Here is a 13,036-nt window from a genome sequence, read left to right as displayed (position 1 = left end):
GTGAGGGGCTGCTTTCTCAATGTGCTATTTCCCCACAAAAACCAAAATCTCCAAAGGTCTCTGCAAGTGTGACTATAAAAGGGGAAAATACATTTTGGCTAAGCTTACTTGTTTATTAATATTTGCTATAACATCCTTTAATATTTTCCAACTGATTTTGACCTTGATTTGTTTATATTTTTCAAACATTTTTTTCCTATAGGTTTTCTCTGACATAATTTACACAGTTGCAAGCTGTACTGAAAATGAGGCTAGTCGATATGGAAGATTTCTTTGCTGCATGTTAGAGACCGTGACCAGGTGGCATAGTGATAGAGCCACATATGAAAAGGTATGACTAATAACCCTTATATTTTACCCATGTATATGATGACCACTTCCAGTAATCTCTAGATTGTTCAGTTTTAAAAAGGAAGCTGAGTTTAAGATTCAGTTGTAAAACAGTGTTTTAAAGTACAATTAGTTCATTGTTAAAAAGTGCTATAATCTCAAACTGACATTCCAAACTAATATCATTGAATAAGTCAAACATTTCTGTGAAAACTGCTTGTCATTCAAATAAACATGGTGTTTTTACATGGAAACATTGATCTGTTCTACTTGAGTTCAGCTTCTGCTATTTTGTAGGACATAAATTTTCTTTCAAATGACAGACTTTTTTATCTTAGGAATGTGGAAACTATCCAGGATTCCTTACCATATTACGGGCAACTGGATTTGATGGTGGAAATAAAGCTGATCAATTAGACTATGAAAATTTTCGACATGTCGTACATAAATGGCATTACAAACTAACCAAGGTAAAAATTGGATTTTCCAAAGGTGATTTTTTTCTCTTTATATTTGTACTTTTATAATAATGGATCTTAAAATGTTTGTTGTAGGCATCGGTACATTGCCTTGAAACAGGCGAATATACTCACATCAGGAATATCTTGATTGTGCTAACAAAAATACTTCCTTGGTACCCAAAAGTTTTGAATCTGGGTCAGGCTTTGGAAAGAAGAGTACATAAAATCTGCCAAGAAGAAAAAGAGAAGAGGCCAGATCTATATGCATTGGCTATGGGGTAACAAAATTATACTTTAATGTGATTTATGAGACTAGATGACAGAAGGATTCTGAAGACTTTAAAATGTTTTACAGTATTGAAGTTTATCTTCTGCCTTACTACAGGAGATTATGGGAGATTATGCGATCATGTTCCCACAGGCTGGTGAGAGTTGTCACTTCTGATTATCAAATTCCGGTCTATACTGGATGATAGTTTCAAAGCCATATATAGTATTTCTTGATTGGGAGAAAATATAATTTTGTCATCACAGTGGAGTTATCAGATCTTTAAGAGCAAAAAGAAAAAAGTCATCATAGTTTAAGGATTAGTTCATATTGAAATTTTTATTTTTAAAAAAGCAGGCCTTTCTATAAAAACCTTTAAGAACTTACTGAAAATTAATATTTTTATTCTCTAGGACCAAGTAATGAAGTAAATAACTTGCTAATTTTATTCTTATAAACCTCATGTTTGTGCTTTTCGATTTGTATTTGTATATTTAAACACTTTGTGCGACTTTCAGCTACTCTGGGCAATTGAAAAGTAAAAAGTCATACATGATACCTGAAAATGAATTTCATCACAAAGACCCCTCTCCGAGGAATGCAGTTGCCAGTGTACAAAATGGGCCTGGTGGTGGGCCTTCTTCATCATCAATAGGAAGTGCATCCAAATCAGACGAAAGCAGTACTGAGGAGACTGGTATGCTTATTTATAGAAACTCATAAGTAATACATTTTGTTTGAACAAAGTGAAATGTTTTCCATCACATAACAAATACAATGCTGGCTTAGTATCACCCTGGTGTTTTTCTACTAATTCTCTAATCATTTTGTGTGGAAATTATAGTTTATTTACATTCGGGGCATGTTAAACAAAACCTTACTTTTATTTCAGATAAATCAAGGGAGAGATCTCAGTGTGGTGTGAAAGCTGTTAATAAAGCTTCTAGTGCCACACCAAAAGGGAATTCAAGCAATGGAAATAGTGGCTCTAACAGGTAGGATCACTGTGCTGTGTATCATGATTCTAAATTCTTAAATGGTTAGCCTCAGGAATGGAAGGGGGCTGGTAGTTGAGTAATATGAAAGTCATTTGTGTTGGAGTTTGAAATTTTGTATGTATCCCTATTTCAAGGATGTGCTTAACATCCTAATTATGTTTTATATAATGACTTTGTTTCCCCTAATGAGATATACAGGGGAATATAGGTGTGAAGTTAAAAAAAAATGTTAGAATAAAGTGTTTGCAGTGTCTGGACAGTCTGAGTAAGGATCTTTAACATAAGAAAAGCTTACATTAATTTAGAATAGTGATCCATCCAGCTAAGCAATCCATTTCCCGATAGTAGCTCCCTTGGTTTGTGAGATATGTTTTTGGTTGTTACTTTGTTATCCTCAAAGGGTATGAATGTATACAAAAAAGGGGCTTGATATTGTTTTAATCATTCTTTTTAATCTGCTATTTATGATTCTGTTTATTATTTACTGTATAAAGAAGTACTACTTAAAGTCCTTTAGTTTTTTTCTTAGGGCTTCCCTTAGTTCCAGTATTTTTGAAGTCAGTAAGAACCCCTTTATGATTTCAAACATGGGATTTATTTTATTATTTGTCTTAAAATCCTATGTTTTTATTCATAAGCAGCAAAGCTGTTAAAGAAAATGACAAGGAAAAAGGGAAAGAGAAAGAAAAAGAGAAAAAAGAAAAGACTCCAGCTACTACTCCAGAGGCCAGGGTACTTGGTAAAGATGGTAAAGAAAAACCGAAGGAAGAACGGCCAAATAAAGACGAAAAAGCAAGAGAGACCAAGGAAAGAACACCAAAGTCTGACAAAGAGAAAGAAAAATTCAAGAAGGAAGAAAAAGCTAAAGATGAGAAATTCAAGACCACTGTCCCCAACGTAGAATCAAAATCGTCTCAAGAAAGGGAAAGAGAGAAGGAGCCATCCAGAGAAAGAGATATAGCAAAGGAAATGAAATCAAAGGAAAATGTTAAAGGAGGAGAAAAAACACCAGTTTCTGGGTCCTTGAAGTCACCTGTTCCCCGATCAGATATTGCAGAGCCTGAAAGGGGCAAGTGTACCTTTCTTTATATGTATTAATCTTTCATTATTTTAATGTACAGTTGGTACTGTCTCCTTGTTTTGGTGAATTATTTAGGGATTTTGCTAGGGGAACTGGGTGGTCTTAAAAGTTGGTGATTTTTTTTTAAGTGTTTGGAAAAACTAGGAATGTTCCTTATTCTGACCAATTTTTTTTTTTTTTGTCCTAACAGAACAGAAACGCCGCAAAATTGATACCCATCCTTCTCCATCACATTCCTCCACAGTAAAGGTTAGTATAGCCTGAGGAAGGCAGCGTCCATGTTAGGCTCACCTGTTTGGAATACCAGTGTCCTGACTTCCTTCAAGTCTTGTGCCAAGTATTCACTGGAGCCACTGGAGGTTTTATATTGCATTAGAAAATGAATTTTTTTCAGTATTGGTGGACTGATTTTTTTCCTATTGAGTATTTTTATTATAAAAATGTTAAAACTTCAAGGACCTAGCACTAATTTTATAGTGTTTCAAAGTGCAAGAAAAATTTTACCCAGAAGTGCCTCAACTGCTTTAAGCAGTCTTTTTTGGAGTGCAATGGTAGCTACAAGCAAATGAATCTTTTCAGCAGAATGAAGCCTATTTTTCAGCATAAATATTGAAGAATATATATGAAGACTTCCTGGATGATACAGAATAAACAAGATACCTCTGAATTCATCAAGCTTCTTGATGAGCATCATACCGATGTGTGCCTTCTAAGAAGGAGTCTTGAAAGGAGTTCCATTTTAAAGTCTCCTTGGTGATCAGTTCTCCTGTAGTTGTGTGTATTCAGTGAGCATGCAGCTTCTGTTGTATCTTCCCTTGGAGGTTTGTTTATACCCATTGGGTTCCCAACAAGTTGAACCTTGCGTTACGATAAAAGCAGATGTGGCATCCAGTCCTACCACCCAGCAAAGAGAAACCCCAGGCATTCAACTGCAGCACAAAATCGTGGGTGTAGCCTTCTTGAAGACTCAGGGTAGCCATTCCTTGCTCCATATTTAATTTTAATTCTAAAGTCATCTAATTTCATGGAATCTTTGAATTTGCAGTACGTTGAACTTTTAAAACTGTAAGTTACTAATTCTTCATCAAGAGCACTGTGGTGGAATATCGTAATTGATTTTCTTTTTCTTTTTCTTTTTTTTAATGCTTTTTTTTTGTGTGTGGGAGGTGTGAGATTCACCATGATAGGCACTTTGCAAAAAAAAAAAAATACTCATATATATTTTGTTTTCTTGTTAATATAATGCCACTGAATTTTCCACTCAGGATTAAAAAATGTGTATATTTATATTGGAGTTATGAGTAAAGTAAAATTTAAAACCTCCCAATTAAAGAAAAACTTTAAGTCAATATTGCTCTTCCACAGTGACCTCCACTGTTTTAAACTTTTTGTGGAGAAAAAATGTTTTGCTTTCTTAAGCCTTTTAAGTTACTATAGCTTAAGTACAGAAATATAGAAAACGTGGCATCAACAATTTTTAAAAATTCTGAGCAAAGATTTTTATTTCTTACATTGAGTGCATATAATTTAGTTTTTTTTTTTTAACATTACAATTCCATTACATGGTTTTGTTTTTGTTTTTATTGTTGATATTCATACTGATAATGACATCATGAAATTTATCCTCACAAGAAGTAGCTGGTTTATTTCCAGGTTACAGCCATACTTCCCAAAGTTCCTCTGGGTTCTGAAAACTATGCCAGCTCACCTGTCATCTCCATTCATTTTCTACAGGACAGTCTCATCGACTTCAAGGAGTCTTCAGCAAAGGTTTGAGTCTTTTAAAATCATCATGCCTAAGTAAACCAAAAAGTTCTTGACTACTTTTATTTAGTAGATATCCTCACCCTAGTAAATTCAGCAAGCTAGGATCAGTGGGAAAAAGTTTTCTGCTTACTTAGAATAACCTTTGAAAATACCTATCACAAACTGAAACAACAGATGACATTGGTCCCTTTTAATGAGATTTTTGTGTGTGTACTGTGGCAACAGTTTCTATAAATCTCTCCTTGCTGTGTTATTCATTCTCCTTTGCTGCTTAAAAATCTGGAAATAAGTTTAAGATTTGGGGAAGGAGTTTTGGGGAGTAGGCTTATTTAATTTCTAAAAACAAATCTGCCAGATTGTTATCTGACTGTTTTTTAGACAACTCAAAAGACCAAAAAATAAATTTGATGCATTCACATAGTGTTTTATAAACCAAGCTCATCTCAATCTATAAAATTCTTTATATATCCTTTGCTGAGGTACCTTTTTGGTAGTTGTGACATAGTATTAGGAGATATAGTTAATTTAAAATAATCATTCCCCTGCAGGGGACTGTTCAACTTGGTGGTTGTGTACATGTCAGTGTTAATTCTCACCTCTTACTCTGATTTGAGTATTCTACTAAAAATAGTGTGCAGTTTGTCTGTCTTATTACAGAGTTCATTTCAGTATTATGGTTGAATTGTTCATTGTTCATGTTATTTTGTCTTCATTATTATAAAATTTGTACTTTCCTTTGATTTTCTACTTTGCCTCGTCTTGTAAGTTACAAGCAAATCAATCTTTCCAGCAGAGTGAAGCCTATTTTGCAGCATAAATATTGCTAAGTGTGATTAAAAAATAAATCTACTAAGCATGATTACTGGTGGACCAAATGAAATTTTAAAACAGAACAAGATGATATTACTAACTGCTTTTAGATCTATAGATTTATAATGAAATGTCTGTGGATATTGGGCAGATAGCACTAATTTTTAACAGTTTAGATTAGCCAATGTGCCTGTGCCCTAAAATTGTAGCATTGTTTTTAGAATATACTGTATTAATCAAAGTTGTCTCAGCTGTACTGTGAGTACTTTTGTTTAAAGTAAAACTTTTTATTGGGTAAATTAAGTATGTATTGCAGTCTAGTAGGTTTTCATAACCAGTTTGGGATTGTATATGTCAGTTTTAACCATCAGTGTCTTGTGTGGACTATTTTAAATTAATGGGTTAACAGTGTTAATTTGTGAGTATTTACTGAGACATACTTTGGAGCAGCTCGCAACCTGCTGTTAAAATTAATTGGATTTTCTAATCAGTGAGGCAGATTATGGTTCCTCACATTTTTGAAAGCCTTGTGAAAGTAAAACTTTTTTTTTTTTTGAGACAAAGTCTCACTCTGTTCCCCGAGCTAGAGTAGTGTGGCATCAGCGTAGCTCACAGCAACCTCAAACTCCTAGGCTCAAGCAATTCTCCTGCCTCAGCCTCCTGGGTAGCTGGAACTACGGGCACATGCCACCATGCCCGGCTAATTTTTTCTATTTTTAGTAGAGATGGGGTCTCGCTCTTGCTTATGCTGGTTTCGAACTCCTGAGCTCAAGCAATCCTCTCGCCTTGGCCTCCCAGACTACTAGGATTACAGGCGTGAGCCACTGCTCCTGGCTGAAAATAAAACTTTTGAGATAACATATACTGTCTCATTTCATGCTAATAACAATGCTGTGAGATAGATAGGGTAGGTGGTAGTGTCTTTTTGACAAATGAGAGGCTGAAAACGTTCTTGGGCCTTTCCCAGTGGCAAACAACTTGTTAGTACCAAAATGTGAACTAAAATTAAGGTTCCTTGATTATTACCACCTGTTGCGACAATAGTTGAAAGAGTTCTTAGTTCCTTTAGTGTGTTTGTCTTTTTTTTTTTTTGTAATTAGTAATTCAGGTTTATCTGGCAGTGCTTTTTTAAAAAATGGTGATTTTGTGGGCATTTAAAATTCAGTAGATTTATTCCACATGCTGCCAGAAAAATTTGTAAATGACTTATAAGTTCAATTCTAAAAGTTATGACTCATACTACTTTTAAGATGCTTATTTAGTCCTTAGCATGGTGCCTAGCAATAAGGTTAGGTATTCAGTAACTGTTTGAAATGAACTCTTAAGCCTTTGGACTTCGTTAAAGCATCCAAAGTACTAGTTTGCATAGTAGCTGATGTTGCATTTTTACATGTCTAGAAAGTTTAATAGCATATGAATGTTATAGAAAAAATATTTTACTGGATTTTGATCTCTAAAATTGATTATAACTTCACTGTTTCTGGGGTAGCTTTTCCTTTATAGAGGGTTTGGAAGATATGTGTCTATTTTCATGTTATCTTGTTACTTGTACATATAAAATTGTTTCCTTGCTTTAGTTTGACTTTTTAGTTATGCTTTGTCTCTGAGATTCTCTTTTTTATTATTTATTTGCTATTTTCACTTTCTAATCTATGGTAAGAGTAATACATGGATTTGTCTTTTCAAATGAGATTAGTTAAAGGGAGAAAAATCTAGCTTAGTATCCAAATCTTTTCTGTCATTTCACCCTCCACCGATAATTTCTGACTGGCATGTTTCCAGTTTTGATCAGTTGTTTTTTGCCCTAGCAATTCTAGCAGCTACATTTGATGAAGAAGTGTTAAAAGCATACTCTACTAACCAAGCCTCTGTGCAATTTAGGAGGGAAGCAGTAGCCACCTGAAGGCAAAATTCAGCTTTTAATTTGTTCACCACCTTAAAATCAGGATTTACAATCAAACCTAAGCCTAAAAATGAGGCCATCTTTATAATATTGAAGCCTTAATAAAGTCAGTGGAGCAATGTTCTTTTAAACAGATCTTGAAAATCAGTCAGATTCTTTTTTGGACCTTAATGATCCCATCGTCAGGAATAAAAGCAAATCAAGAACAAAATCCAGCGATGTTACATACAGATAATTTAACAAATCATTAATTTTATTTGACAAACGTGTATAGAGTACTCACTGTGTGTACAAGGCACTTGGAAGTGTATAAAAGTAGAAAAGGCACTGTAGTTCTCCTACCATACTAGAAACTCTTATGGACAAAAATAAATGACATGAAACTAATAGGGAATACCTGTCACAAAAAAGGTACATGTAAAATAATGTAAGAGTTCATCAGAAAGTGAGTTGTAGAGTTGAGGGGCAGTTGAGTGCTGATGGCTTTTGAGCTGTCTTTGAAGGCTAAGTAGGATTTTAAGAGATTGAGGTAAAAGTGATTTACCATTCTAGTAAAGAGAACTACTGGAAAGGAAGGATGTTAGGGAGCAGTGATAGCCACAACATAGAATGCATTGGGTGGCTGTGTCATATGATATAATTGTGAAAAGATGGTGGAGTGCTTGGAATGCCTAACCTAAAGAATATGCATTTTATTCATTAGGCAATGAGAAACTTTGTTTTTGTGGAAAAGAGTACTGTGATCAGAACTGTTCTTAGAAGGGTAGAAAGACGGAATGGAATTGGGTACATTTTTAAACTAAGAATTTCTGATTGCATATTAGTCGAGTTATTCGACCGTTTTATGTTAAGAATGAAATATTTGAACATTAATACCAGAAGTAAGTTCTAGAAAAGTTTCTCAATTCCTTGTAATACAGAATTAAGTAGGCACGGTTTAAAACTTCATTCTTGCCAGGGGTGTGTGCATGTGTGTTTTAGTGATCACAAACCTTTTTTCCTTTCTTTTATTGGGAAAAATTAAGCAATACTTCTGGTCGAGAAATCTTCTTTGAGTATTGCAGTAATATATTATTTCCTTTGTCTTAATCAGTTTCACAAGTAATATTTACTTAAGACATGAATAAACCACAATTAGAAAAATCTTGAAGTCTCTTTTAAGGCATTCTGCCTAGCAAGAGTATCTATTAGACAAGTATATTTATGACTGTTTATCATTCTCTTGCTCTTTGTTATTAATAAACATTTTGTCTATTTCAGTTTATCATCAACTTTTTTAAACATTGAAATTTTAAAGAATCCACTTCTGCATTGCTATGGCAATATTTTCTGAGCCAACTGAATTGAAAATGTTTGGTGGTGTTAAAAAATAAGAGTTTAACTCTCAAATTGATGGTCTTCTTTATTCATGTATTCCTTTGAATACCAAAGGATTTCTTTGTATAAAAATATTTGACTTTTGACTCACTATTCTGTTTATTCTTAAGGTATCTTTAAAATTCTGTACTTATGGGTTATATTCAGTATTCTGCTGCCTAATACTTTTAATGTTTTAAACATTAGCTTGTAGTAGTTATAAATGCCATAGGTTAAGTATCTGATTATTTCCTGAGTACTTTCTAAATATTTTCTTTTATAATGAATTTTCATATTTACCACTTGCATAGATAGGGTTATCTCTCAGTTATTTAGAGTTAGAATACTCTTGTTGTTTGTCTGTTTTATTGCCTATTGGCCTTTTGGCAGATAAAGAATAGGCAGAGGAAAATATTGGTTCATCATTCTTCAGTCTTTTGGGTTGTTTAATAATCCTCAGCTCACTAGATGGTTTTCTGAGCTATTTAGAACCAACAAGACAAATTTCATAGTCAATTGTGGTTATTTGATAGAAATTAGAGTGCTTTCAGAAGTACAGAATATTCAGCCTTTACATTTGTAAAACTAATTTGTGATAATCTCTGCATGGTTCACATTGAAGCAGAAAAGACATACGAGTAAAACCATGGCTAGGTTTTATTTTTATACTTTTGCTCATTGTCATCATTGACCACCTATCGGTGGATGGTAAGACTGTTTAAAATTTCCATAGTTACATAGAGGCTTTTTAAAAAATTTTACTTTCTTAAGGAAAAATGTTTGAGACCAAGTATCTGCATCTTACTATGGAATGGAGTTAGAAATAATTAAATATCAAATGCTTTAAGCAGGGGGAATGACAACAAAACACTTCAGTTATATTGTAACAGTACCTGCATTTTGGTTTTCTTTTTTTTTACAGTAGAGAAGTCCAATCACTATTTTTCATATATGGACGCTTTTAATGATGGTCATAAGTCTTTATAAGAGAGCTATAAGGAACACTATAGCTTGTGAATTTACTAGTGAGTCTCAATTGAGGCAGTAATGAACTGATAGAGTTTAAATAGTAATTTTTATAAGACCAAGACTAAAAGCTTTGTATAATTTGTGCCATGCCCTTTTATTTTACCTTTCATAATCCAGATACCTGACCCGTTTTGACTTTGGGTCTAACTGCCAGTTGTCTTTCATTTAGTAAGCAAATGATGCTAATACTGGAAAACTAATAATCTTTAGTAATATTGCCTTAATTTAACAGCTCTACATTAATCATACTCCTCCACCACTGTCCAAGAGTAAGGAGAGAGAAATGGACAAGAAAGATTTGGACAAGTCAAGGGAGAGATCCAGAGAAAGAGAGAAAAAAGATGAAAAGGACAGGAAAGAACGGAAAAGGGTTTGTAATTTTTTTAAAACTAGTTTGGAAAGCTCCTTATATATAGTAGTATGTTTGTTGCCTTTTTAAAAATACTAGTTTGTTCCATAGCAGTCTATTATTTTGTGTTTTAACTGGTATATTCACCCTGAAGTGTGTTTGCATCTTCTATAGTGATAAGGATCTTCAGTTTAATAATCCCTCCCAGCTCTGCTTGTCTTTCATGCCATTTTACCAAGTACGCGAAACTACTGCAAACATTCTGCAATGCTAGTTAGCTGTGCCCTTCTTTTATAAAAGTAATACTTAAGAAAACATAAGCCTTTGGTCAATGTAGTTCACAATTCTTGGTTCTAGGATCACTCAAACAATGACCGTGAAGTACCACCGGACTTGACCAAGAGGCGTAAAGAGGAAAATGGAACAAGTAGGTAGACTTTTTTTTTTTTTTTTTTTTTTTTTTGGAGACAGGCTCTCACTCTTTGGCCCTGGTTAGAGTGTAGTGGCATCATCATAGCTCACTGCACCCTCAAACTCCTGGGCTCAAGTGATCCTCCTGCCTCAACCTCCTGAGTAGCTGGGATTACAGCCGTGCACCACCACGCCTCGCTAATTTTTTCTATTTTTGGTGGAGATGTGATATATTGCTCTTGCTCAGGCTGGGGTAGCCTTATTAATACCTTTGAAACAATTGTCAAAGTGAATTGGAAAAGGCTTTCATGATTCTCTTTTGTAATTTTAGTGGGGGTTTCAAAACACAAAAGTGAAAGTCCATGTGAGTCTCCTTATCCAAATGAGAAAGACAAGGATAAAAATAAGTCAAAATCTTCAGGCAAAGAAAAAGGTGGTGATTCATTTAAATCTGAGAAGATGGATAAGATCTCCTCTGGTGGCAAAAAGGTAAATTAGGAAAATAAAGGAATAATATGCTTTTTCTTTTAAAAAAAATCAACCCTTTGAAAATGTAGCACACATTGAGTTTTTTCCTAGTCAAATAGTCTTTTGTTAAATATTTGGGGTTGGGAAAAGAAGGCATTGGGAGAGAGCAAGTTATCTGGGGAATTTGTGCCAGTTCAGTCCCAAATCCCTGAAAGGGTAGAGTTAGTGTACATCTGAGATTCTTTTCCTCTCCATTCTACTCCCACCTATTTCTGTTCATTGAGTTTCAGCCTTTCTTTGTATTTTCTTTTTTCTCCACCAATTCTTTGCCTTTAGTTCCTCTTTATTCTTAAAATTAAAAATATGGTCACATGTATTTTCCCTGACCATCACAGTGTCATGAAGTTTTTTTTTTGTTTGTTTGTTTTTTTGAGACAGAGTCTCACTCGGTTGCCCGGGCTAGAGTGCTGTGGCATCAGCCTAGCTTACAGCAACCTCAAACTCCTGGGTTCAAGCAATACTACTGCCTCAGCCTCCCGAGTAGCTGGGACTACAGGCATGTGCCATGATGCCCGGCTATTTTTTTCTGTATATTTTTAGTTGTCCAGCTAATTTTTTTTCTATTTATTTTTAGTAGAGACGGAGTCTCACTCTTGCTCAGGCTGGTCTCAAACTCCTGAGCTCAAACGATCTGCCTGCCTCAGCTTCCCAAAGTGCTAAGATTACAGGCATTAGCCACCATGCCCAGCCATAAAGTCTTTATTAATTGTGATTTGAAACATATTTTTGTAACATTTTCTCCTACTGAACTCATTTTTTTTAACTTACATTTGATTTTAAAATTAAGTATAAGGTGCATTCTCTTACATTTTAATGGATGATATTTGAAATAGATCTCAGGCATCTACCATAAAGTAATAAGCCATTACTAAAGTATAAATTGTTTACAGAGCATTATCGCATATAATCAAAATATATACCATATATTCATACTTCATAGCAGTTATAGAAAATTATAAGGTGAATGTTTTAGTTCTCTATGCTTTATAAGACAGGCTACTCCTTTTAAGTGTTTTTTAATTCAGGTAAAATTCACATAATGTAAGACTAACCTTTTTAAAGTGTACAATTCATTGACATTTAATATATTTATGATTTTACACACTCATCATCTCTACGTAGTTCTAAAACATTTCAGCACCCCACAGGGAAATTCTCTACTTACTAAGCAGTCACTCCCATTTCCCCCTCCCCTCAGCCCCTGGCAACCATAAATCTGTTTTCTGTTTCTACGGATTTACATGTTTTGAATATTTTACATAATAGAATCGTACAACAATGTGGCCTTTTGTGTCTGATTTCTTTCACTTAGCATAATGTTTTTGAAGTTCTTCCATGTTGTAGCACATTTCATTACTTCATTTCTTTGTATAGCTAAATAATATTCCATTATGTGAATATACTACATATGTTTATCCATTTGTCAGTTGATGGACTTTTGGGCTGTTTCCACCTTTTGGCTATTGTGAATAGTGCTGCTGTGAACGTTTGTGTGCTGCTATAAGTATTTGTGCGAATACCTGTTTTCAGTTATCTTGGGTACATACCCAAGAGTAGAATTTCTGGGTTATATGGTAATTCTATGTTTAACTTTTTGAGGAACCACCAACTGTTTTTCACAGTGGCTGTACAGTTTACATTTCTACCAGCAATGTATCAGGGTGCAAATTTCTCTACATCCTTGTCAACACTGGTTATTTTCTGTTTTGTTTTTTTATTATAGCTATTATAGTAGGTGTGAATTG

General features: G+C 34.2%; 1 protein-coding gene across 6 annotated transcripts in view; it reads left to right on the top strand.

Annotated features, from left to right (window-relative positions):
* Positions 1–13,036, top strand: part of THOC2 (THO complex subunit 2) — a 122,611-nt gene that overhangs the window by 99,881 nt on the left and 9,694 nt on the right. For 4 of the 6 annotated variants that reach the window (XM_012745650.3, XM_012745649.3, XM_075999114.1 and 1 more), the window contains 11 exons: positions 203–331; positions 669–800; positions 885–1,069; positions 1,578–1,756; positions 1,952–2,054; positions 2,696–3,126; positions 3,329–3,387; positions 4,873–4,908; positions 10,236–10,373; positions 10,710–10,779; positions 11,095–11,252. In XM_012745650.3, coding sequence (XP_012601104.1) covers positions 203–331; positions 669–800; positions 885–1,069; positions 1,578–1,756; positions 1,952–2,054; positions 2,696–3,126; positions 3,329–3,387; positions 4,873–4,908; positions 10,236–10,373; positions 10,710–10,779; positions 11,095–11,252 — 1,620 coding nt within the window. Of the gene's footprint in view, positions 1–202; positions 332–668; positions 801–884; positions 1,070–1,577; positions 1,757–1,951; positions 2,055–2,695; positions 3,127–3,328; positions 4,111–4,872; positions 4,909–10,235; positions 10,374–10,709; positions 10,780–11,094; positions 11,253–13,036 lie in introns of those variants that run through there. The other 2 variants (XM_012745648.3, XR_001149201.3) reach the window with 2 other exon arrangements.

The sequence above is a fragment of the Microcebus murinus genome, chromosome X (genome assembly GCF_040939455.1).
Source record: "Microcebus murinus isolate Inina chromosome X, M.murinus_Inina_mat1.0, whole genome shotgun sequence".
NCBI lineage: Eukaryota > Metazoa > Chordata > Mammalia > Primates > Cheirogaleidae > Microcebus > Microcebus murinus.
Note: the sequence above shows the minus strand (reverse complement) of the source record. Positions and strands in the feature narration are given on the sequence as shown.